The following is a 26,975-nucleotide window of genomic DNA, read 5'->3' on the forward strand; positions in this document are numbered from 1 at the left end:
GTTCGGTGCAAGTTAATTAAATTGACCATTGTAAACCGATAAATCGGTGCAAGTTGTAAACCGGTAAATTGACTGTTTAAAAGCAAATTGAATGGTTCCACACATCCAATTGTACTCCCGGAGGGTATTAGGGACCATGGTAAACATATCGGCAATTTTTTATTTTCGGACAAAAAAAGTCAAAAAATTCTAAAATTGAAGGCTAATATCCACGTGTTTTGAGAAATTTTGGAGGTTTCAAGGTCCGGTGTCGAAAAGGCTTGATATTTTAGGGAATACATCTCGGGGTCATATAATGAAGTTTGGTACCATATATGATCATTATATGTTGTCATAAATGTTTGTGGTATGCTTGAGTTAGTGAAATCGGTGCAAGTTGTAAATCGGTAAATTGGCCGTTTAAAGGCAAATTGGATGGTTCCACCCTCCCAACTGGACTCCCGAAAGGTATTAGTGACCATGATAAACATTTTGGCAATTTTTATTTCTGAGCAAACAAAATCGAAAAATTCCAAAATTGAAGGCTAATATCCTCGCTTTTTGAGAAATTTTGGAGATTTCGAGGTCCGGTGTCGAAAAGTCTCGAAAATTTAAGGGATACATCTCAGGGTCATATAATGCCATTTGGAATCATTTATAATCATTATATGTTGTCATAAATGTTCATGGTAGGCTTGAGTTAATGAAATCAGTGTAAGTTGTATACTGGTAAATTGGTCGTTTAAAGGCAAATTGTATGGTTCCATCCACCCAACTGGACTCCCGAGGGTATTAGGGAAATAGGGACCATGGTAAACAATTCGGCAATTTTTATTTTCGGGCAAAATAAAGTCAAAAAATTCCAAAATTGAAGGCTTAATATCAACATTTTTTGAGAAATTTTGGAGGTTTCGTGGCCCGGTGTCCGAGTCTTGAAATTCTTGGGGATATATCTCGGGGGCCATATAATGCCATTTGGAACAATATATGATCATTATTTGTTGTCATAAATGTTCGTGGTAGGCACTAGTGAATGAAATCGGTGCTAGTTGTTAACCGGTAAATTGGTCGTTTAAAGGCAAATTGGATGATTCCACCCACCCTAACTTGCGGAGGGTATTAGGAACCATGGTAAACATTTCGGCAATTTTTATTTCCGAGCGAATAAAAGTCAAAAAATACCAAAATTAAAGGCTAATATCCTCGCTTTTTGACAATTTTTTAAAGTTTCGGGACCCGATGTTGAAAATGCTTAAGATTTTAGGGGATACATCTCGGGGTCATATAATGCCGTTTAGAACCATATATGATCATTTTATGTATTCATAAATGTTCGTAGTAGGCTTGAGTTAATTAAATCGGTGCAAGTTGTAAACCAGTAAATTGGCCGTTTAAAAGCAAATAGGAAGGTTCCACCCACCCAATTGGAATCCCGGAGGGTATTAGGGACCATGATAAACATTTCGGCAATTTTTATTTCCGGGCGAAAAAAAGTAAAAAAAATTCCAAAATTGAACGCTAATATCCACGTTTTTTGAGAAATTTTGGAAGTTTCCGGGCCCGGTGTCGAAAAGCCTTAAGATTATAGGGGATATATCTCGGAGTCATATAATGTCGTTTGGAACCTTATATGATCATTATATGTTGTCATAAATGTTCGTGGTGGTAGACTTGAGTTAATGAAATCGGGCGCAAGTTGTAAACTTATAAATTGGTCGTTTAAAGGCAAATTGGATGGTTCCACCCACCCCATTGGACTCCCGGAGGGTATTAGGGATCATGGTAAAAATATCGCCAATTTTTATTTCCGAGCGAAAAAAAAGTCAAAAAATTCCAAAATTGAAGGCTAATATCCACGCTTTTTGAGAAAATTTTGAGGTTTTAGGGCCCGGTGTCCAAAAATCTTAAAATTCTTGGGAATACATCTCGGGGTCATATAATGTCATTTGGAACCATATATGATCATTATTTGTTGTAATAAATGTTTTTGGTAGGCTTGAATTAAAGAAATCGATGCAAGTTGTAAACCGGCAAATTGGTCGTTTAAAGGCAAATTGGATGGTTCCACCCACCCAATTGGAATCCCTAAAGGTATAAGGGACCATGGTAAACATTTCGACAATTTTATATCCGGACGAAAAAAAGTAAAAAAATTCCAAAATTGAAGGCTAATATCCACGCTTTTTGAGAAATTTCGAATGTTTCGGGGACCGGTGTCGAAAAGCATTGAGATTTTAGGGGATAAATTTCGGGCTCATATAATGCCGTTTGGAACCATATATGATCATTATATATTGTTAGAAATGTTTGTGGTAGGCTTGAGTTAATAAAATCGTTGCAAGTTGTAAACCGGTAAATTGGTCATTTAAAGGCAAATTGGATGGTTCCACCCAGCCAATTGGACTCCCATGGAGTATTAGGGACCATGGTAAAACTTCGACCATTTTTATTTCCGGTTGAAAAAAAGTCAAAAAATTCCAAAATTGAAGACTAATATCCACGCTTTTTGAGAAATTTTGGAGGTTTCGGGTAGAGTTGTCAATTCGGGTAAACATGTCGGGTTTGGTTCAGTAAGAATGGATTGGGTCAACTCGGATTAATTCCATAACATATGCGGGTCGGGTTTTGGTTGGGTCATGCTTTAGTCGGGTCATTTCGAGTCATACTTCTTATCGGGTTTAGGTCAGGTTAATAACAGGTCGGGTTACATTTGGGTCGGGTGAACAATAAATCGAGTTTAATTCGGGTTTTCACGAGTTAAAACGGGTTAGGGTAATTCTCGAGTTCGGTTCAAGTCAATAATTTGCGGGTTATTATCAGGTCGGGTCATTCTTGGGTTTGAGTCGGGTTCGGTTCAAGTCAATAATTTGCGGGTTATAATTCGGTTGGGTCATTTTCAAGTCGGGTCATTCTCGGGTTCAAGTCGGGTTTGGTTCAAGTCAATAATTTGCGGGTTATAAAATTGTTGAGTCATTTTCAAGTCGGGTCGTTCTCGGATTCAAGTCGGGTTATGTTCAAGTCAATAATTTGCAGGTTGTTATCAGGTTGGGTCATTTCCAAGTGAGGTCATATTCGGGTTCAACTAACTATAAATAGATAATTATCATTTTTATCAAGCTAATTATTTCCTTTGATTATAATATATATGGCAATATACTAGGGAATTATAGACTATAATTTAGGAAGATAATTGTCTCCATTGACCATACAACAAATATATTTTATATTTAACTCTTAAATTTGAGGATGATGCTACTTTCTTTAGCTGGTCTGGACTGACTTGGTCTCCCTAGACAAAATGTTTTGATAAAAAATAATAAGGTGGTCTAAATTGCATCTAAGGTGATTTGAAATCGGGTCAGGAACAATTTGAGTTGAATTTAGGTCGGGTCAATAACAAGTCGTGTTGATTTCGAGTCGGGTTAGTTAGTAACAGATCGGGTTGAATTTTTGGGTCGGGTTAGTAATACGTCTGGTAAAATTTGGGTCGGGTCAATAGCAAGTCGGGTTGAATTTGGTCAGGTCAATAACAAGTCAGGTTGATTTTGGGTCGGGTTTGTAACAGGTTGGGTTAAATTCGGGTCGGGTTAGGAACGGGTCGGGTTAAATTCAGGTCAGGTTAGTAACAAGTCGGGTTAAATTCGGGTTTTGACGGGTTAAAACTAGTTTGGGTCAATTTCGGTTCAAGTCGGGTTCGGTTCAGCTCAATAATTTACGGGTTACATTCGGGTCGGGTCATCTCCAGGTCAGTTCATGTTCGGGTTCGGATCTCACATACTCGGGTCAACTCGAGTCTTGGGTTGGTTTCAGGTCGGGTTTGGGTCACCATTTTTTCTGGTTCAGATGGGTCCGTTAATAATCGGGTTTGAGTCGGTATTTTGGGTCGGTCAACTTTTGACAGCTCTATATTTAAGGTTAAGGTTTGGTCAAATCTGACATTCAGATCAGACCAGATCAGATAAGAAAAAATACGGTGAACCAAACAATCCCTATATGTCTAGTGTAATAATTTTTTACATTACGAGCGTAGCAGTGTTTCCATTACTTGTACTTTTTTTTTTTGAGGCAATACTTTCTCCGTTCCTTTTTGTCCTATACACTAATTGTTAAGATCAATAAGATGTGTTTCCGTTACCTGTACTTTCTCTGTTCCTTTTTTTTCCTACTAGTACTCCTTTAAAATTAAATCTTATTCCTTAGTATTTAAAAGTGATACATACTAACGTTTGCTTAGACATTTATGGATTTTCATGTAAATAAATAAAAAAAAAATGGAAAATTGTAAATGGAAAAAAATGGATTTTCATATGCGGCCAGCCACATTTTTTAATTTTTTTTTATATTTTCTCTCTCCTCTCTTTCTCTCCTCTCTCTCCTCTACCTTCCTCCATTTCTCTTCCTAACTTTCTCCCTCTAACCTTCAATGGCCGAACTAGGTCTTTCGCTGCCGTCAGGTTCGTCGTCTCCGTCCAGATCTCCTCGAAGCTCCAAGCCAGATTGTCGTCACCGTCTTCGTTTCTTCGTTGTCGTGGAAGCTCCTTGAAATACAAACCAACCCAAACATTCGTCGTTGTCTTCATATTTGCCGGCGAAATCAGCCAAAGACCTCCACCTCCGTCGTCGTCCTGTTAATTGATTGCTGGTCGAGCAATTGCAAAATCTCAGTTAATTGCGTTTATCTACTGTAAATTGATTCATTCCACTGTATTTTGTTAATTGATTCATTTTACTGTATTTTGTTAATTGATTTTCACTCAAACCAACGATTGCTTCCTTTATCATCTGCAACATTTCTTATATAAATTTGTTTTATGCAAAATTGATTTAAATTGATACTTAAAAGTTTCGTTATTTTGGTTTGATTTGGATGAATTTGTGGTCCCTGTTTTGTTGTTGTGGATGTTTATTTCAGGGGTTACTAGGTCGGGGTTACTAGGTCGGTTAGGGGTTACTAGGTTAGGGCTTACTAGGTCGGTTAGGGGTTACTTGGGGTTACTAGGTTAGAGGTTACTAAGTCGGTTAGGGGTTACTAGGTTAGGGGTTACTAGGTCGGTTAGGGGTTACTTGGAGTTACTAGGTTAGGGGTTACTATGTTAGGGGTTACTAGGTCAGCCAGGGGTTACTAGGTCGGGGGTTACTAGGGGTTACCAGGTCAGTCGGAGGTTATTTGGTCATGGGTTACTAAGTCAGTCAGGGGTTACTTTGTCTGGGAGTTACTAGAGGGGTTACTTAAATGGGGTTACTTGAGGGGTTCTAGAAGGGTTACTAATATAGCACCTTGCCGCACCGTGCGGCCAGTCGCACCAGAAACGCGCTGAACGGATATATGAAACTTGAAAGAAAAGATTAAGAATTATTTAGCATTGATAATATTGTTAGAAGCGTCAATTTGTCATAAATTTCTATAGTTATACTATGATTAGTATAGGAAATTCATTTAGTGTTAGTATGTCATTAGGTTAAAATCCAATGCACCGTTGTTAAATATTTTTTACAATAATATTACAAAATATAAAGTATATAAAAGATATTCATAAATATTTCATTAGGGCATATATATATGATTGTTAATTTTTTTGAAAGAATATATGATTGTTAATTGAAAAAAAAGATATCATAAGTTATAAATAATTTACTTAAAAATTTTGCAAAAAGGAAAAAGAAAAAAAAGAAGCGAAAAAAAGTGAGAAATTTTTTTTACAAGGTAATGACAAGTGTCCTGAAAGAATTTGCTTATAGTATAGGCTAATAGATAGATATTCGAACCTTTTTTTTTTTTAATGGAAAAGGTTTAGCTTCTTGTTCAAAATTGCGTCCATAAACATGTACTCCGTATGGAATATCAGCATTTAATAATTCATTTATTGAAATATTGCAAAAATATGAAAAGTGTGTTTAGGTATAGGCATTTACTAATCCATTTATTGAAATATTCTACATTCATCTACAAAATATGTGGTAAGACTAATTATTACGAGTATTATTGTTTTGCTAAGTTTATTTCTTGAATATATAGGAAAAGATAAACATCAAAGTTTTAAAATCATCAAAAACCACAAGTAAATTAATTAATGTTATTGTAATATGTGATCAAAAGTCACTCGAATATGAATATTTTACTCACAAAATCGTTCACTTTAAAAAACACATGCATTTGCGATACAAAATTTTTAAAACTATATAAACACCTCATATTGTACTACAATTTTATTTGAAGATAATCAAAATTGATTCAAATTGCTCCATTTTACGGCTTTAAGTTGTAGAATGAAGTTCTCGTACTCCTACACACAAAATTGGAGTATCTTACATCATTACATCATTGAAACCCAATTGGAGTATCAACAGTAGTTGGAATTATTTTCCACCAATTCTTAAAATTAAAATAATAATAATAATAATAATAATAATAATAATAATAATAATAATAATAATAATAATAATAATAATAATAATAATAGCCAAACACTTGGAGAAGATTAGACCTAATGTCCTAATCACCTAAGCTAATTTACCTAAGAGAGATGGGGAATCCCTAATTAGGGATGACAATGGGTCTAGGACCCTCTCTAGACCTTGTCGGACCTTACCTTGAAATACAGGTATTGGTCAAATAATTATTTAGCCCTTGTGGATTCGGGTAGGGTAAGGGTTTGGGTACAATATATACAGACCCACATACCCAGACGCTGCTCATACCCTACCCGTGAACCCGTCAAACCAATATCATACCCAAAGCCGTACTTATAGAAAGTTAGACCTGCCCAATTTATTAATATTTAGGATCTTGATAATGAAATCGAGTATAGTACGAAAGAAGACTACTAACTTTGTAATTGTGCATTTATTTAATGAGAATGAGACTTTAATTGTAAAGCACTAATGGACAAAAGTTTTTTGAGCTTCGTATTAGTTTTTTTTTTTTTTTTTTTTTTTTTTTTTTTTTTTCGTATTTGTACGATTTGTGAAATTAATTATAATGTTCTCATACTTTATAATAATTATTATTTTTTGGCATGCATGATATGGTATATGTAAGTATATATGTAACTGTACATTAAAAAAAGACGATAAAAAATTAGGGGGGGGGGGAACGATAATGGACACTAGACCTTGCCCAGACCCTACTAGACCCATAGGGTACGGTCTAGGTAACCCTAAGGGTCTGGTTAGGGTTCGAATATGGTAAAAAAATTATGGGTACGGGTCTGAGTATTACTAGACCCTACCCTTTGCCATCCTTATCCCGAATCCTTTCATTTCCAAAGTTTATGAACATTAATAATTCAATTTAATTAGAAAGAAATGGAGGTTTTGACAAATAACTAACAGTCACCCTATGTTTCTAAAAGATTATCAAGAATAAATGCTCTATATAATTACATTCAACCACTCTATTATTTTTCCATGTGTACAATTAAGGACTTCTTAATTCAACTTATTTTTATTTATTTCAGAAAAATAAGTCCAGATCAAATCTGATTAAAAAAAATAAGTTTGGATTAGATAAAAAAAAAAAATTCAAATCAGATCATCGTTTTATGTGCAATTATTCATCGCTAAATATCTTTGGTTTTGTGATGAAAAAATTAAGAAATAATAAAATACACATAAATACGAATCTAAGAAGACCCCACTTGGTCAAATCAAACAATCAGATAAAATCAGACTAGTTTAGATAAGCAAATTAAAAAAAATAAAGTAACTAAACAAGCCTTACGTGTGTATATGCCATAAAATGTGAATCAAACCTATTGTTACAACTTATAAAATCTTTTTAAATTAAAAGGTGGATTTTTACCAAAACTTTGTTTTAAAAGGTGATTTCTCACTACATATATTATAATAAAAAAAAGTCCAACGTCCATATATTATGGGATAGAGGAAGTATTAGAATTGTGCGGCACGCAACAAAATAAGTTCAACATAGTGCACTAGTCTTTATAACTTGAGGTTCCATGGATCACCTTGCATGCATGATCCGATCACCTTGCATGCATGATCCACATTACAAAATTGCTTGGTGTAGTCATCATCATTATTCTTGCTTTGTCACAACTAACAAGTGTCTTTTTACTTCATTAATTTCCATGAATTTGACAAGGCACCAGAACATACTTACTTAAGCTTCCAAAATTATACTTATCCTTTCAGTCTTTAATAACTATGAGAGCACCTCACTTATCACGATTGGACTGAAAACGATCCTTTTGTTTTATGGTTCAAATCATCGTCATATACTTGACACCATCAATCTACTTTTGGAGAATATCTTCCCCAATCGTTGGGGGTTCGATCCTCATCCCCTCATTCATGTGATAGGGGGACCCCCCCGTGTCTGACCGATTACAAAAAAATATATCAAATTGATCTACTTTTGGATGGTTCAAAGGAATGTATATATTAGACTATATTGGACAGCATCTAAATTTTTAGCTCGATCTTGTTTTGAGTTTTGTTCTTGGTCTTATGTACTAGCTCTCATAACCTTGCTAGAATAGTGCCGTGTGGCTACAGCCTACAAGTATATATGTGTAAACCATGATGTCCTTTAATTTAATATATTTTCGATGTAACAAAGGAGCTAGTAAGGCTTGTAGTTTTTTTTTTTTTTTTTTTTTGAAGACAGTAAGGCTTGTAGTTTGTAATACTGTTATATTTATTTAAACCGTTGTCTAAAAAAATAAAGATTACCAGTATATCTATGAATGTACTCATGGACGAAGATTAATAAAAGCACTAGTCTTTTTCTTATTCTTCTTCTTCTTCAAAAAAAAAAAAAAGGAATAAATTAACTGTATATATTTAAGTAATAAATACGTATTTCATTAAGTTAGTTAAATTTGTAATGAAGGTTCACCTAGAACATAGTACGGAGTAGGTGACAATTTATCCGGGGTTAATTAGATGCATGATACCCGCATTCATTTGCTCAAACACTAGAGAGTAGAGATCGATCTACCTGCCTTTCATTTATTCATCTTGTCGACATGATCGAGAAAAAAACAATACTCATTCTATAAACCTTATATTATACGAGCTAGTTTATGAATTCATGTATAAAACGCATACATACATATATTAATTTTCATAAGAAAGAACTCCATTATTTATCAAGTATAACTATATAAAAATCCTAGCAAGGTCTAAAAAAAGCAATGCAATAAAGGAGGAAGCATATATATATATATATATATATATATATATATATATATATATATATATATAGCAAACAATAACAACAAATATCAAATTTAGTACAAACTCTAAAACAACAGTATGTGTATAAGACAAGACCTCGAATAAAGGCGCCAATACAAGTTAGAAATTTAGATCTTGATATAATGATATTTAATTTATGAAAAAATGCTATATACAACCCTTAGCATTACTCATAATTTATGTACAGCGCTGTTACATAATTTATGTACCAATTTTTTGTTGCTGTTATATTCCTCGAAAAATGGTATCCGAAGCCCATAGGCCATAACCTAACCATTAAGGCTAAGAAAAAGGACCATGACATGTTTTTTTTTGTTTGTTTATTTATTTATTTCATTTTTATCTTACTAAAAGTCTATTCAGTTCACCTTATTTTCACTTATTTACGGTGTAATAAGTTCAGTTCAGGTTTAGTAAGTTTTTATCAGGGTTACTCAAGTACAAATTACTACTAAAGTAAGTTTAATAAGGTCTAATAAGTTCAGATAAGTTAATTCGGTAAGTTAAAATAAATTCAAATCAATGAAAATCAGACGAATAGAACACACCCTAAATAAAATACTACCTCCGTTACAAGTTATGTGCAACGATTTGACATAAAACAGAGAGGGAAAATGTCTAATCGTTGCACATAACCTGTAACGGAGGTAGTATATTGCATTCATTACCCTAATATGAATTGAAGTACGTAAGTTTTCTCTCTAATAATACGAGAAGAGAGTATTTAAAGCAGTAATAATAATTTGTCATCAATTAAATTGGCACACCAAATACTTCGTAGAAGCATTTGCTGTCCATGCCACCACACGTATATGTACGAAATATTCAACTTATTACCATTAATTCCACCACTTACCCAAGCAAGCTATCAATATTTAATGCTATGTTTCATTGCTTACAACTACTCTTTGTATCATATGATTAATGAATTATGAACCCATTTTTATTATTTTTTAAATTCCCTATAAATACCATATACTACCCTAACTCACAATTATCAATATAACATACCAAAAATAAAAAAAAAAAAAAAAAAAAGGTTGAATAATAATATACATATTACATACCATAATAATGGTGGTTTGTAGTACTATGAAAAACTCTAATGATAATCATAATGATCAAGATAATCTTGTTTATGGGATAAGATTATCTTCCGTAGGATCGGCGACGGTAACGGGAAATTTAGCTTATGAGCCTAATAACATGGATTTAGCAATGAAAGTACATTATTTAAGGGTAGTGTACTTTCTTGATAGTCAAGCAATTGAGGGATTAATCCCTTTTAAATTGAAGGAGGCTATTTTTGCATGGCTTTGTTACTATTATGAATCTTGTGGAAGGTTTAGGAGATCTGAAGAAGATGGTAGACCTTTTATCAAGTGTAACGATTGTGGTGTTAGATTTGTTGAAGCCAAAAGCTCCAAAACCCTAGATGAATGGATTCAAATGGAGGATACTTCTTCTCAAAGGCTTCTTGTTGCTGATAATGTTCTTGGCCCTGAGCTCACCTTCTCTCCTCTTGTTTTTCTACAGGTTTGCCTCCGTCTTCTTTTGATTTAAACTGTATTTATTGTTCAGAATTAATAGTCGCATATACTATTTTATGTGAATCAAATCATATATTATTGAATATGTATATATAGATATTGTTGTCATCATCTACTCATCTATATATGTTTGAAATTGTTTTGGTCTGTGATTGAATTTAGACCTAAGTATAAAGGGTATGTAGTTTTATAAAATTATTTCATTAAATAATCATAAAATAATATCAAGTCTAATGACAACGAACAAACTCGAGACATAGATAGATGTTACTTTCTCCACTTTAGGATTTGTTTGCAAGGTCCACAAATCTAGGCTTAATTGGTAACACTCTATTTAATTTATATTTTGTTTTTTTTAGATACTTATTCCATTAATTTGCATAACCACCACCTAAAACACTCATTTGTTTCTTTGTTGTAATTAATTTTTAATCATCAAAATACGGCTGCATGGCTGCATATAATTTGTTTCTGTGTGTAAATCTATCATCATAAATAATATATTTCTATTTTTAGTGATTACTCAACCACTTAATTTGATTTTGAAAGCATAAACAAGTATGTTTACTACATACTCGTAGGGCCAACAAATTCATTTTTACATGTAGGTGTAATAAATAAGGTTGCCTTTGTTTTCCTGTAGCCAAAAAAAAAAAAAAAAAAAAAAAAAATCTCGCCAGTTGTTTAAATCCAAGCACGTACATACGAGTATTATTTTCAATATCGTCATGTTTTACCAGGCCAATAGCATACAATAGATGTCAACATAATTAATTGACTAAAGTTTCAAAGTATAGAGTACTAAAAAATTAAGAGTTGAATCTCATCTACATCGATTATTGACTTGTACTTGTGACTCGATATCTATACACATGAAAACAATCATGCATACACGGATCGGAAACACCCATAAACCATATTATGTAAAAAACAATTATCCTTAGTAATTTTGTTTCAAGCAATTTAAAAAATCATATGGATGCTTTGGAGAAAAACATCTTTATATACATATCCTTTTCAATCTTGCTTATCATAATTTTGTTTCATGAATTTAGAGGTTATTATTTTATAAATTTTTTGATTCACTTAGGAAAAAAGTATCTTTATCAATCTTTATCATAATTCATACCATACTAAAATCTAAACTAGCATCGATTGCATACCTTAAATGCAATAGATGATATAGATCAATGAGGTGGATGATGGTCCAGGGCAAAGAGGGGAACTGCCAAAAATTAATTTGTGGGACGACATAATTACTAATTTGACTCCTCAGTTTTTGAAATAATGAATACTTGCTCTATTTATATATGTTTTTTTTTGGGTGAAATCTATTTATATATGTTTCATATACGCATTCGATCGCTTTAATTTATTCCTATATTGAGGTGTTTTTTATCTAACGTATTCACTTTTATTTTGTTTCCTGGAAAAAAAAAAATATGATTTTACCATGTTACAATATATAATTTTAACTATTTTATTTTATTTTATTTCCATATCTAGCATAATTATTGAAAAATAAGGGCATATACCTAAGTAAAACTTAAAAACACAATGAAAAAATGATTCGAATATTCAATACCAAACCTTGATATATCAACTTAAAAATAAATAATCATTTCCATATAAAATAATCAAAATCCAAACTCATATCATACTGATCTTGAATTTGATGATTATTTCAAATCAATATCAACTTATGAGCCAAACACCTTAGATATTAAATTGAAGAAACCATATATTATATCAACCTAACCACAATAAATTAATTGTCCAATCAAAGTGAAACAAGGTGTTAGAGATAGTATCCTTTAGTGGACCTCAATTTGTTACTTTAGTGACATAATCCGTGTTTTATTATTTATCAAGAAAAAGTTTGTTTCCAAGTTCCAAATTTGGAAATTGGATGATTTTACATTAAATATATATGGACAACTTTATGGCATGACAATTGACAACCACAACATACTGGACGTTAATTCACTATCCTCCAACCAAATTGTGTACGACAATATTTTTCATAATGCATGTATATCCTAATATTATCGTTAATATAATATCTATGATTGAGGAATTAATTTAAACTTATAGTTTAAAGAGTATCTACAAAAATTATACCTATGATAATAAATATTTAACTAATAAATTTTATGATGAAGGAATTTAACAAATAATTTGTTCTTAAAAAACTAAGAAAAATTTAAATTTGGTTTTTAGGACATGTTCCGATTTATTGAAAATAATTGAATTTAACTGAACTGAACTCAAATAAATTGTTTATGAGAGATAGAAATTAGGAACTGAACTGATTGAAGCTGGACTGAACTGAAATAAAGCTGAACATAACAAGCCCTTAATCAAGTGTGTATATAATACGTAAAGCACATGCACTCTATCACATAATATATATATATATATATATATATATATATATATATATATAGAACATAAAACTACACAAAAAGTTGCTAAATAGCATGTACCAATTAAATAGAACACTAATGTATTATGTTATTATAATGCATTATGTCTTTATATATTTAAACTATAAATCATATTTCATAAAGGATCAAGAGATCCCTGCCTTCATTCGAATATATTAATATATACTATATGGAAAGTATTAATGTTTGAAATCTAAGGAGTAAAATATTTTTGTTTCTTTTTATTTTAATGTTTTTTTTTTTTTTTTTATTATTTTCATTATTTGCATAGTTTATTTAATAACTTATATAAATTATAGTTATGAAAAGCAAATATTTATGGTTGACATCTAAGGAGTATTCTTTTTAAAATAAACTTATGTATAATTGTATAAAATATATTCAATTATCAACAAATATTTAATCATTTATAATTAAAGCAATATTCCGAAATTAAAATGGATTCCACCTCTTTGATCGATTTGCATCATCAGCCTAAATTGTACTATAGTAGGTTGTTGACTTGTTGTCAGTTTACCAATTAATGAGACTTAATTGCTCAACAGTTGGTAGCTACTCGTAGGAGATTTCGTACGCAAGTCACACAAAATCTAGGAACTCCCCCCATCTATTCCTCCATCACCTTATAAACTTGAAATGAAATGTTTATCTAATGGCATACTTGTAATTAAACGGGCATACTTGTAATTAAACGCACAACACATTAGAATATATGGATAAAACCGCCAATTCAATTAGTGAGTTACCCTACAATCGCTAATTAAATTAGCGGCTTTACCCTAAAACCATTATTTGAGTTAGCAGTGGTTTAATAATTGACGGTTTTACCTGAATATGCAAAAGATATAGATATTTTGTTTATTATGGTGATAAGCTAGGGCCGCCTCATAAATTTTTATACCCCACATGTCATAGTTTTATATGAAAGTTTGTGGTCTTTAGATGTTATCCTTGAAATGATATTTTTTTAAAAAAAATTAAAAATAGAGATAAGAAATACAAAAAACATTAAGAAAGACCTCTAGAGTCTTAGTTTCATTGCGACTTTGTGACAACATGGAGTGTTTGTTTTTATGATTGTACAGATTACCTCTTTCAAATGTGGAGGATTATCTTTGGGCCTCAGCTGGGCCCATGTGCTAGGAGATGCATTTTCAGCAGCAAACTACATGAACACTTTAGCACTATTCTTGAATGGACTAAAGCCCAAATTTCCTCCCAGCCTAAACAAAAAACCTGCCAGAAATCTCAAGCCCAATAAACCCATAAACTCAGACCCATCAACTCTAAAGATAGTGGGCCCACTTGGAGACCATTGGATCATGCCCTTTCCCTGTGAAATGGGCACAATCTCCCTTCATTTGAAGCCCACTCAATTGACCCAATTGCAAGCTAAATTTTATGAGAATGATTCCACTCTAAGCCCAATCCAATCTTTTGAGATGCTAAGTGCCGTAATCTGGCGGGCCATAGCAAGAATCAAAGATGGGCCTGAGCCCAACACAGTGACAGTCATCAAGAAAGACGCCGCAAGCCCAATAGAGGATGCCATGGCCCTAAGGAACAACCAATTTGTGGGCTCAGTCAAGGCGGAGTTTTCCGTAGGGAAGGCCCATCCCAAAGAGCTCGCGGCCCTGATCCAAGACAGGGCCGAGAGCGAAAGGGATCAAATTGAAGAGGTTGTGGGCCGAGACCCTGGAGGATGTGATTGTATTATATACGGGTCGAATTTGACATTTGTTAACTTGGAAGAAGTGGACTTCTATGGGTTCGAGCTGAAAGGGTTAAGCCCAAGATTTGTGAATTGTTTTGTGGATGGTGTTGGAGAAGAAGGGGTAGTTTTGGTACTTCCGAGTCCAAAAGATATTAATGATAAAAGTAATGCAAAAACTTTGAGCGGAGGAAGAACCGTGACAATTATTTTGCCAAAGAATTATATGGTGGACCTCAAGAAGGAGTTGAAGGAATGGGGTCTTAGTGCTTAAGCAAGGGGAGTTTTATGCATTATAGTTATGTTTTTGGTACTTTTATTTGAAGAATTGGTTTGGTGTGAGTTGAAATTAAGTATTTTGTCATATTATTAAAAACACTTTATAATTTGCTGGATAATTCAACTATAATACAGTTAGCTATGTTTCCATCATCTATGTTGTACACTATATGGAATAAATATATAATTATGTGTATGTCATCAAGAAATTAGATCATACAATCTCTCTGTAATAAGAGTCAAACTTTGTATCTTTACTTTTTTCTATTATAATGTATGAAGCACATAATAATATATATCAAATTTAATATGAATGAAATAGATTTTGAAGTAAAAGCTTGTTTCTCATAAGTCTTTTTTTGTCTTAGCTTGGAGATTATCCACTTGGCAATAATCTAGCATACAATAACATCTATGGATATGTATCTATTGTATTCTTGTACATGCTTCCAAAAAACATAAAAAATAAAAATAAATAAAAATAAAAATTTTAGTGGCTAATTAAATATGATCAACACAATATTTAAAATGTAAAAATCTCATAAAACTAGTTATGGCACAAAGGAATTAAAACGTCATGGTCTAAAGATAGACATTTATATTATGTCCAAACACTTGTAAGTGTAACAAATACAAATGTTTTGGTGCAAATAACTTTAACTTTAGTTAGTTTGTTCAACACTTGAATGTTGTATCTTATTCCAGATGTGGTGCATAAGATTGGAGTAATAGGACCAATAACCCTAAAACATTTGGAGTAAATTGTCATCAATAACCCTAAAAAATGTCACTATATATTTCGTAAAGAAAAAGGCAATATCTAGTATGAGATGAAAAATATCACCTTTTTTTATAATTTAATCATATAAATCACTTGCGACCTATATATTTATAGATGTAATACAAAAAATATTGGAATGAGGTTTAATTTATAGCAATCATGTATGAAATAATGGAAAAAATTCCAATTAAGCTAATATAAAGAACTAATGGGTAGAAGTAAAATATTATCATTGTTATTATGAATATAAAGATGACACTAGTCGGGATGGCTTCGTGAGGCCATGACACAATACATTACTCTACAAATCAAATTGTAGCTAATTGACTTTTGTCAAATCATTGCACATAATCTGAAACGAAAATAGTAGAAAAACTTTGAACAAAAGTTCCTAGTTCCTACTGCAAATGTTTTCTGAAAAAGAAAAAATGATGAAGTTTTGTTGAGCTTCAAAATTGCTGATAAAATTTGGTAGGGTATGGCTCAGTGTGACAGTGTTACATTCAGAGAAGTTCGTCTTCAACTGCCTGATTTGTTGTTTATAATGTTCGGTGTAAAGGATAAGACTCATAAACCTCTGGTCCTCTAAAGGGGACAACTCTATTATTTCCATTTTTTGTTTTTGGTAATTTCATCTCTAAATTTACCAAGGAGCCCATAATTTAATAACATTCATCATGATGAAATTAATTAGATCACGAAAACATTTATTATTATTATTTTTTAAAAGGCAAAATCTTGAATGAGATAGTTGTAAAATAACTACGAAAGTTTGAAATTATGGTACATACTTATGCTAGTGAACATTTTGTCTTACAATAATTAAGTGTGAGAATGTCTCATTCAAGATTTGCTAAATTCAATTTTTATTTATTTATTTACTATTATTATTATCATTATCATCGAACACCAATTTCCATTTTATGGCAAACAGTTAACACCTCCCATCCACCTCCACATAAAAAAATCAAAACATTATCCTTAAGTTGGGACCAAAATAACATCCATCTATGATATATCCAAGCTGAAAACAACAAATGATGTAATTTTTTTTTTTTTTTAAAAATGCTCTTAAAAAAAATAAAAAATATATATGAACCTCAGAAGTTCACCACTCCATTTTCCTTCCCTTTCAATTCAAATGAAATTGACCTCAATAATCTTCTCCAGTGTTCCTTTGGCGCAACGCTAGAGCTATCACTCATCTTAAAGCTTTAATTCGTATGAAAATAGGTTGTACACTTGTGTCCTGCACAAGATTCAATTCAACTGGATGTACAATGATGATTTTCGGAGCCATAAGCTTCGATGCATTATTTTCCCTCTGCTCTTTTGTACTTGCATTGTATATGTCCATAAAGAAGCTCAAAATGGTGTAAGAAAGTATAATAAAATCAAAATTCGCGAGCAAATTCGAGCAAGAAGCATAGATGTATATATGCAATATGTTTCTTGATTACACAGTTAACACCTATGGATGATATAATCAGAAAGACAAGCCCACATAATTGCTTGAACTTATAAGCACAATCCAAGCAATCAGCAAAGGGCTAATTCTTCCTATTCCTAGTAAATCCACAAAAAGTGGTTAAAAAAACTACTGAACAAAAACACAGATATATACATAGCGAGGCTTATCAGTAAATTTGTGATTATGAAGGTGATTCACTCCTTTGACGGCGCATTCTAGCACCCCATGAGTTTTTCTTAGCATCTTTGTACATGCTTCTTCTCTTCAATTCTGATAGTTGGCTCTGCCAACGACCTCTCCAATCACTTGTGTCCTTCATTTCCTGATTGCAAACAAAAGTCAGATATTAGGAGAAAATTTGATCCAATAATACATTTTAGCTTCCAAAAACAGAAGTAATCAATGCTTCATAAAATCAATAAATGTAAAAACAAACAGGACAAGCAACAATTAGGCTGGTGGTGGGGTTTTATTCAAAGATCTGGATAGAGGAAACATGAGTGAGTAATCATGTTTATCCTTCTCTTCAAGAGGATAGCTCATAATTAAACAACTACAACACATTAACAACAAAGGGACCAGCTAGCTTATGTTAAGGGAAAACTACATCTGATTGGTTTTTTCGAGATTCAGATGAATAATATTCAACCTTGGCTGGCTGATAATATACTCAATTCAATATTATAGGTCTAATTGAACTTTTGTGGTCAAAACCTTGTTTACTTTTCACTAATATAATTGACGGGGTATCAGAATATTACAGTAAAACTTAACAACAGTCTTATGATAATACAGAGTACCATTTAAATTTATCTAAAAATGATTTTTTTTTCTACCATATTTCAACAAAGTGAAAATCTAAAGGTAGCAAGTGGCTTGTTAGTTTATAAATGAGGGACTATTAGGTTTAACAAACCTATGAAATTCAGTCCATCAAATGGGACGGCATCTTAAATAATCATTAATACAGTCATCAAAGATTCTAACAAAAACTCATAACCTAAGAAAGTCAATTATGGCCTTCCCTAGTCGATAAGTGTCTAAAATTGTCAACCCAAAGTAGCATTAAGAAGGGGGCGGGGCAGACTTCAGACTTGTGAAGATACTACACTTTATGAGCTCACTTATTCGTCCTGCAATATACCTAAGGAAAAGAGTACCCTACATGATAAAGCATAAGCTTGTACTACCTTCGTTTCATACAAAGTATTATTTACAACGATTAGACATTTTACACTCACACTTTATGTCAAATCATTGCAAATAATATGAAACGGAGGTAGTATTACATGTGATTAATATGCTGCAAACTAACTGTGAATGTGAAGCAACATCATCTTCTAGGGAAGTTTATGGATGAAGAGGGGAGGGAAAACAACATTAATCTCTCAATGTAAACCGAAGGCTTTATGATGAACAAAAAGTAGGAGTCTTAACCAAAACCGAGATATACTGTTTAGCTATAGAACAAGAACAACATAAAATGCAAAAACAAAATCATCGACTTGAATTGATCATCCCCACTACAAAGTCGGCAGAGAAATCCAGGCAGTTAGCTTATATTGATTCAGATTGAACAAATTTAGAGGTGATTTCAACCAAATTTACCACAACACGACGGCATTAGTGTCAAGTAATTGACAGCAATTTCTATACATCCAAATTGAGTTAAAGTTGGGCAACATGAGAAGGATAGCTCTTTTTGATTGCTAAATCTATAATAACCTCATCAATCAACATGACACGTTACGTATAAGTACAATCAACCTATAAACTATAGTTAAATATATTAATAAACTTGTTTCAAAAAATATACTTCAATTATCAATGAACGCCAATATTAGCAATAAGGTGATACAGGAAACATCAATAATTCATACCAAGTGGCGCAATAATAAGTACAGAATATAAATTTAGCTTCAATTAACAAAAGCTAGTCATAAAATTAGCTCAATAACAAGAACAAAACTAAATGAACCCTAATTTTCAACCAAAAAATTGGTAAATTAAGGATCAAACTTTGCCCAAAATTCAAGCACCCAGATCAAAAACAAAGATACCCAACTCAAATTTTCACAAACCCAAATACCAAAATCAAAATTCAACAACACCCAGATCAAATTTAATGGCATAAATTCCAAAAATATGCTATAAATATACCTCATCATCAAACTGGTTCATCTTCTTCCGAGCAGAAAACGCAAGATGAAGTCCGCGCGCCATATCTCGATCATACATAGCTCTCATTCGAGCATCAGACAAAGTTTCATACGCTTCTTGAACACGAATAAATCGGTCGGTATACTCCTGCACTAAATCTGGGGGTGATACATCAGGGTGATATTTGCGCGCAAGTTGCTTGTAAGCCTGCTTAATTTCAGACAAATCGACAGTTGTTGGGATGTCGAGAAGCTCATAGAAGGTCATTTCTGAGATGGGTTTTGTGATTCCGCCATTGTTGAGGGTAGCTCGAGCTTTGAGAGTTGAAAATGGCAGTGTTGTTTGAAAGGAAATGCGATTTGAAGGGAGGTAAGAGGAAGAAGATGGGATTGAAGAAGTGGGGTTTGATGGAAATGGGAAAGTTGAGTTTTTTGAGATCAAATTATCGTAGTTTATTTGCATTTTTTCTGGTTTTTGGATTTTTATTTTAACAAAATGTTGGGCAAATTTGGAGGTTTGAGAAGGTGGAGAAGAAATATAAATTGAGGTGCTGGGAAAGTTAGAAAAAGCCCAAGATTTTGCGTGCAACTTGGAAAATGACCATGGTGAATTTGTAATTTTTAATTTTTTTTTTCCGGTTTCCAGAACTTTTACGAATTATAAGGATACGCGTTAGCGTGTTGGTAAACTTTTTTAGGAATTAAAATTTAATTTAAGTATGAGTGTATAAAAAGGAAGTGACTTGTAGAATGATGGAGATTACAAAATGCACAATATTTTCTTTAATTACCCTCCTTATTGAACCTCTTGCAAAAAGATGATTAGTGAAGTTAAATCAATATAGTCTTAATTACGGTTTATTTTTATGGACACTTAACTACTTAAACAGTTAAGGAATATTTCTTAAAAACTAGTGGCCAAATGTTTTTTTCCACCTTAATTAACGTTTTAATCTGTTTATAGGTTTGATTCGAGTAACACATAAGTTCAAGGTCAAATTATTAACATATTGTCCAACTAACATTATTAGCATATTGTCCAACTAACATAAGTTCAAGGGCAAATTATTATCATATTGGACATTAGGATTATCTAATTATTTTCAAAGTACCTTAGTTGTGGGTTTATGCTATATAACATGATTTCTATAAATGATATTGTAACAAACTTCATTTATTGTCCAATTCCCTTTAATCTAATAGATGTAGTGTAAAATAGTAAATCACTAAATCTATGTGCAAGTATCACATCTGCAAGTTGACGTAGTCTAGAGGAGCAAATCACTAAATCTATGTGCAAAGTAACATTTTAAGTATCACATCTTACACGTTAGTATGTGAGGTATACACGTTAGTTATAAAGTTTACAAAAGTTAACACGACAACACAACATTAAATCATAGAAGTTATATCCTTTTTGTAACAAATTTCATTAATAAGCCAATCCCCTTTATCCGAATTAAAGTAGAATAGAAGAACAATCTATGAGCAATCCAACGTTTTAAGTATCACATCTGAGGTTTACACGCTATTTATAAAGTTTACAAAAGTAAATTTCCATGACAACATTACATTAAATCCTAGAAGTGAAATTGTCTGTAACAAACTTCAAGAATAGTCCCTTTATCTTAATGAAAGTTGAAGAGAAATGTAATCTATGTGCAATCCAACATTTTAAGTATCACTTCTTACACGCTAATATGTGAGATGTACACGCCAGCTATAAAGTTTACAAAAGTTAATTTCACACAACAATAGTACATTAAATCCTAGAAGTGAAACCGCTTGTAACAAACTTCATTAATAGTCCAATCCCTTTTTATCTCAATGAATGTAGAAAGGAAGAGTAAATTTATGTGCAATCCAACGTTTTGAGTATCACATCTTACACACCAACATGTGAGATGTGCACGCTAGTCATAAAGTCTACAAAAATTATTTTCATACGTCAACGCAACATAAATTTCTACACAACTTTTTTTTTTTTTTTTTTTGGCGAACTACACAACTTAATTCATGTATACATGACATTGTGGTTAAAAGTTAATTCAACACGACAACACAACATTAACCTAACACAATTCAAGTCAAGGAAAGCTGATAGGGGAAAGTGTATGAGGTAGAATAATTTTGCACATTGGACCGTTGAGGACTGAATAAGTATAGACCACTACCAGGTATGGATAGTTGGAGTCCATACCACAATAAAAAAAAATACGTAAAAAAATTGTAAAATTTAAAAAGCTAAAACAAAATGGAAAAGGAAGAAGGATTAGAGGGTGAAAATAACAGGAACTCAAAAAACTACCACTCACGAGAAAAAGCACCGGTGGTCGGAAAATCAGTCCCACAAAAACCCCATCAAAATTGCAGTAATCTTCCCTTCAAGGAGCGATGCTCGATGTACTGAAGGTGAGAATATTGTGGCTGATTCAAATTAAAGGAGTTATTCGAAGTTTGGTTGATGAAAGATGATAGTCGAAGGTTGACGAAGAATGTTCAAGGTCTATACTTACAATTGCAGCCATGAAAAACGGTGGGTTCAATTCCCATAGATCGAAAGATTTTGGATATGAGGGGGTAGAGGTTGGTTGTCGGTGCTCCGTTATTATTAACTTGTATACTGTTATTATTGAATTGTATACTGTTATGGTTAATTTTAATACAGTTATCATAGAGTTGAATACTGTTATTGTAGAATTGTAAGATGAGAGAGAATATTTTTTTTACACCATAGTACAATCTGATGACTTACTATGGAAATATTGCGCAAAATTACATATTTGCCCCTGATCACGTGATAGGCAGCTGACATATGGATAAAGCGATAACACCCAAATTCGAACACCAAAAACCCTTTCTTGCAAAACCCCATTGAAATTGTGAATGTTTTAGTACCAAAAACATCATAATAATAATCTGGATAATCTTCTTCCTCCAAATTCAATCTAATTTGTGAATTGGGTATTTGAAATTATCATTAAAAACCCAGAAAAAAATGGCAACAATTTCTTCAATTCTTCCATGTCATGGCCTACTTCAACACTCTTCATCTTCATCTTCTTCAAAACCCAAGTTTTTATCACAAAATTTGGTTCAATTTCCCTCTTTTAATAATGGGTTTGGTCTAAAATTCAAGTCCAGAATCGCTACAAATCCGCCATTGTTGAAGGTTCGAGCTGTTGTAGCTGAAGAAACTTCTTCTTCATCTTCTGCACCATCTTCTTCAGATGGGGAAGAAGCTCGTAGATTATACATTGGTAACATTCCAAGAAATCTCAATAATGATGAACTTCGTAACATTGTTGAAGAGCATGGTGCCGTTGAGATAGCCGAGGTTTCTAATTTCTTCAAAGCTTTCTATTTTACTTGAATTTATTTTTCAGGGATTTATTTACATTTTAGCTATTTATGTTTGATGTGAGTAACATTTACAAATTATTTATTTGCAATTTTGGTCTTTTGCTTTGATGGGTGTCTGTTTAGTTGAAATTTTGTTCAATAATTTGTGCTGTGTCAAACTGTCAAAAGTTTATGATTCTTGTAGAGTAAGAATTGGTGTATTATACCTTGAATACTGAACATATGTTTATTTCACAAAATGGATTTCGCCGGCCTCACTGGTGCTACTAGTGTATGTATGCCTTGTAGTAAGCAATGTAGATCACTTGAAGAGGTGGAGCAATTGCAGTGCCTCTTATTTTGGTGGTTAAGGATTGTAATTATCGTTGTTTCGAGTTATGGAGTATAATTTGACAATGTTGTTATATGGAGATCATACTAGATATTTGTGGTTATTAAAGGCTTGGTTTTTAATTAAAACTATGATGTAAATATGTGGGGTGGGGGGCAATGAGTAGGCTGCCAGTTAACTGTATTAAGGTGTTGATTGTGCTTGGATTTAAGGTGATAACTTTACAATGGATGATTGAGGATACTGAGATTAGTGAGGCTTTGTTGCTGTGTGATTTGTTCCTTTTTCTATATATGTTTGTCAGTGTTTGAGAAGTCATCATGTCATCCCCTGAAATTGTATTTCTACCAAAAAAAGTTCAAATTGTATGATTTAGAGGAGAGGCGAGGTGTTGATTGTGATGGGGGGAAAGCCTAATATCAACCTAAAACTAGATATATGCATTACAATTGTATCGATTAGTAATCAAAAGTTGGAGAGAGAGAGGAGGGGGTGGGGGGTGGGGGGGGGGGGGGGGGGGGGGGGACGGGGGGACGGCATACTTAGGCCCTTTAGAAGCCTCGCCCATTATATGATCTACTGATCTCTTCTTTATATTGAGACAATTAAGACAGGACAAGGGGTACAAAGAATATTTAATTTTGATCCTATTTTGAATTTTTTTTTTCAGACTTTTGATTCTCTTACAAGGATTCACATATCAATTCTTATAAGGGAAATCATGTAAAAGAAACAGACCCCATGGTGGTGGTGGCTACAATGCTTGGCTTCAGTCAGATGCAAAGCAGCGACTTGCAGCTGAATAAACCATGATTCACCAATGCCATATGCTAATCTAGAAACTTAAACAAAGATTAAATTTTCTTATATCTGTAAATACTGAAGTTCTATTTACAGATACTAAAGTAAATACTGAGCTAAATAGTGAAGAAGCAATTAGTTTTCACCAAGAATCTGACCCCTCTGACTTCTATACGACCACCGTCAGCTGTATGATGAGGAGATAACAGTAGATGGATTCAACTTTGATTAATTTGAATCCAATTTCTTGGAGGATAATGAGGTGGAGAAAATGAGTTTGCAAGAGCATAGAGCTCTAGATAAAAGCCAAAGGAGGGAGGGGGGGGGTCTTTGCAGAAGACCACAATAGATAGATGTTTTATGTGGCCGACCCCATCCCTTTGGGAATAATGCTTTGGTTTTGTTATTGTGAAGGATAGTGAATAGTGGACAGGGTTCGGTTATGCCTTTTCGTGAAATAGGTTTCGATCAACCGTGAAATTTGGTTTATATATGCTGGTGTTTTTACTGCTTGACAGCCGTAACAAAACTTGTTGTAGTACATTACTATATTTTATCATCTATAGATGAATTCTTAAAGAGGTTAATCTACACTCCTCTTCAATATTTTGTGTGGGTTGGAGGCATCTTCTTTTTTTCTATATGAAATTATGTGATGTCTAAGTGATAAACACCGCAAATGCTTCTTGTTTCGTGCAGGTGATGTATGATAAATATTCTGGAAGAAGCAGAAGGTTTGCTTTTGTGACAATGAAGACTATTGAAGATGCAAATGCAGTGATCGAGAAGTTAAATGACACAGTATGCACTCTTGTTGCCCCTAAAATTTTATCACTCATTAATGCCATGGGTCTGTGTACGATTATAGCATCGGATTTTGACCAATATTTCTCCATCTTTTGCCCTTTCTGATTCAGGAAATTGGTGGGCGTAAAATAAAAGTTAATATTACCGAGAAACCTTTGCAAGGTATGGACAGGGCAGTGACCCAGGCAGAGGATTCACAATTTGTTGAGAGTCCCTATAAAGTTTATGTCGGTAATCTTGCAAAGACAGTAACTAATGAGTTGCTGAAGGATTTCTTCTCAGAGAAAGGGAATGTTCTCGGTGCAAAGGTTCAACGGACCCCAGGGACCTCCAAGTCTAGTGGTTTTGGGTTTGTTAGTTTCTCATCAGAAGAGGAAGTAGAAGCTGCAATTGAAGCTCTCAACAATGCTGTAAGCTGATTTAGCATATGACTTGATATCTGCCATTTAGCGTTCTCAATGCACCATAATTAGATGATCTGGACATTAGCTGTTATTTTCTTTTCAACATTTTAGTCATTTTATTTTCAAGTCTCCTGATGCAGAATTTTTCATTGCAGGTTTTGGAAGGGCAAAAGATACGAGTGAACAAAGCTTAGGTCAGGAGAGGGGCTTAAGCTAGGATGGGAAGTTCTAAGTTTTGTATGTGCCATTAAGCTCTTTTACTTGATTTAACTTCATAACAAAGTTAATCAGAAGATTTGAAGAGTTTGTTCTTGACTGCTCGAGTCTGTAAGCTGAGGCTTTGTTGGTGCACTGGCTAAGTGGCCAGTTGGTCACCCCAAATAGCTTAGTAGGCATAGTTAGTTTTCAGATGTGACTATTTTTGCTCACAACTTTTATTGTTGTCATCATCTTCATCCGCAGCATAATATATTTGTTGTTTATATTTTCTTAATTGGGATTCCCTACTTCCATTATGCATGCATAATCATGCCATACAATTTAGCGTATCATGTCAACCAATTGCTGGAATTGTTATAGAATGATTCTTTGTTCTTCAGACATGCCGCCATTGTTGATTGTAATTCAACCATGGTATGCTGATGCTTACTAAGCACAAGGCCTAGGCCTTGGTATGCTGATGTTGCCGTTGTCCATGCGGTCATGTCCATGCCCAATTAAGGCATGCCAAGGCCTATGCATGGGCAGTGCTGCCCAGGACAAGGTACGCCTCAACCTAGCTTAGGGCATGGGCACAAGGACGAGACACTTAGACACGTTAGGCTTTTAAAAAACCTATTTAGGCAATTGAGGATAGACTCTTGGCTTGCTTTAAGGCCAAGACAACGGAAGACCCAATTAAGGCAAGGCAACACAATGTTTAGACAACACAAGGCCCTAGACAAAGTATCTTAAGACTTGATGGTGAGGGGTGGGTTAAGGCATTACCGCATTAATGAGATGGTTTCAAGCACCGAGTAGGCATACTAGTTCTCTTTGGGAACCCTAGGAAGCACCTCAATGTGTAACCATGGCGTGTTCAGAAATGTTCTATAGAGACTAAATTTGAAGGCTAGAATACATTAAATCGGACATTTTTGGAGATTATGAGATCCGTTGTTGAAAATTGATGGTAGGGGGTGCACCCTTGGGGGATATTATATGTCTTGAAGCATTCACATAATCACATCTACTAGTTGATCATATGAAGGCCCATTGTGGCAAAGTTAATGTAAGGGGGGGCATGTACATAAACGACTTAGTTGATAGTTAAAATGCAAATTGGATGACAACCAAATAGCTTTTTAGGTCTCCTAGGGTCCCTGAAAAATACCTCATCCTCTTCCCATTACGAGCTCGAAAAAGTCAAAGTTTTCCAAAATTGAAGGCTATAATCCACATTTTCCAAAGTAGTTTTTTAAAATTGAAATGAAAGTGAAAAAAGTCAAAACCATTGGTTAGAGCCGTTAGACTCTGTTACTTAGAACTAAACTCTACCTTGTGAAATCATATTGACCGAATACATACTATAAGAAGATGCATTATGTACTTTGCTAAAAAAAATACCCAACAACTAACTTAAAAACACTGTTAATTAAATTGCTCATTCTAATTCCTAACCATTACAGAGT

General features: G+C 33.3%; 3 protein-coding genes across 3 annotated transcripts; 2 read left to right on the forward strand and 1 right to left on the reverse strand.

Moving 5' to 3' along the window:
- The first annotated feature begins 10,222 nt into the window (after positions 1–10,222).
- Positions 10,223–15,524, forward strand: LOC145632442 (protein ECERIFERUM 26-like). Its single transcript, XM_081684818.1, has 2 exons — positions 10,223–10,737; positions 14,284–15,524. Exons 1-2 carry the CDS (start codon positions 10,276–10,278, stop codon positions 15,181–15,183), a joined length of 1,362 nt encoding a protein of 453 aa, XP_081540944.1. The 5' UTR covers positions 10,223–10,275; the 3' UTR covers positions 15,184–15,524.
- Positions 15,525–17,381: 1,857 nt separating this feature from the next.
- LOC145632443 (chaperone protein dnaJ 20, chloroplastic-like) lies at positions 17,382–20,179 on the reverse strand. The gene is made up of 2 exons (XM_081684819.1): positions 19,601–20,179; positions 17,382–17,762 (listed from the first exon to the last, which is right to left on the reverse strand). The coding sequence occupies exons 1-2, from the start codon at positions 20,060–20,062 to the stop codon at positions 17,622–17,624; spliced, it is 603 nt and encodes a 200-aa protein (XP_081540945.1). The 5' UTR covers positions 20,063–20,179; the 3' UTR covers positions 17,382–17,621.
- A 2,263-nt stretch (positions 20,180–22,442) lies between these two features.
- LOC145632444 (small ribosomal subunit protein cS22-like) lies at positions 22,443–25,798 on the forward strand. Its single transcript, XM_081684820.1, has 4 exons — positions 22,443–22,936; positions 24,794–24,895; positions 25,012–25,311; positions 25,461–25,798. The coding sequence occupies exons 1-4, from the start codon at positions 22,598–22,600 to the stop codon at positions 25,497–25,499; spliced, it is 780 nt and encodes a 259-aa protein (XP_081540946.1). The 5' UTR covers positions 22,443–22,597; the 3' UTR covers positions 25,500–25,798.
- Positions 25,799–26,975: the final 1,177 nt, after the last annotated feature.

The sequence above is a fragment of the Chenopodium album genome, chromosome 5 (assembly GCF_948465745.1).
Source record: "Chenopodium album chromosome 5, dcCheAlbu1.1, whole genome shotgun sequence".
NCBI classification, from domain to species: Eukaryota; Viridiplantae; Streptophyta; class Magnoliopsida; order Caryophyllales; family Amaranthaceae; genus Chenopodium; species Chenopodium album.

Coding starts and splice junctions, on each gene's coding strand:
- LOC145632443 (XM_081684819.1), bottom strand. CDS start 20,062: ATGCAAATAAACTACGATAATTTGATCTCAAAAAACTCAACTTTCCCA. Junction 17,763..19,600: donor TGAACCAGTTTGATGATGAG/GTATATTTATAG, acceptor GTTTGCAATCAG/GAAATGAAGGACACAAGTGA.
- LOC145632442 (XM_081684818.1), top strand. CDS start 10,276: ATGGTGGTTTGTAGTACTATGAAAAACTCTAATGATAATCATAATGAT. Junction 10,738..14,283: donor CTCCTCTTGTTTTTCTACAG/GTTTGCCTCCGT, acceptor ATGATTGTACAG/ATTACCTCTTTCAAATGTGG.
- LOC145632444 (XM_081684820.1), top strand. CDS start 22,598: ATGGCAACAATTTCTTCAATTCTTCCATGTCATGGCCTACTTCAACAC. Junction 22,937..24,793: donor GTGCCGTTGAGATAGCCGAG/GTTTCTAATTTC, acceptor TGTTTCGTGCAG/GTGATGTATGATAAATATTC. Junction 24,896..25,011: donor TCGAGAAGTTAAATGACACA/GTATGCACTCTT, acceptor TTTCTGATTCAG/GAAATTGGTGGGCGTAAAAT.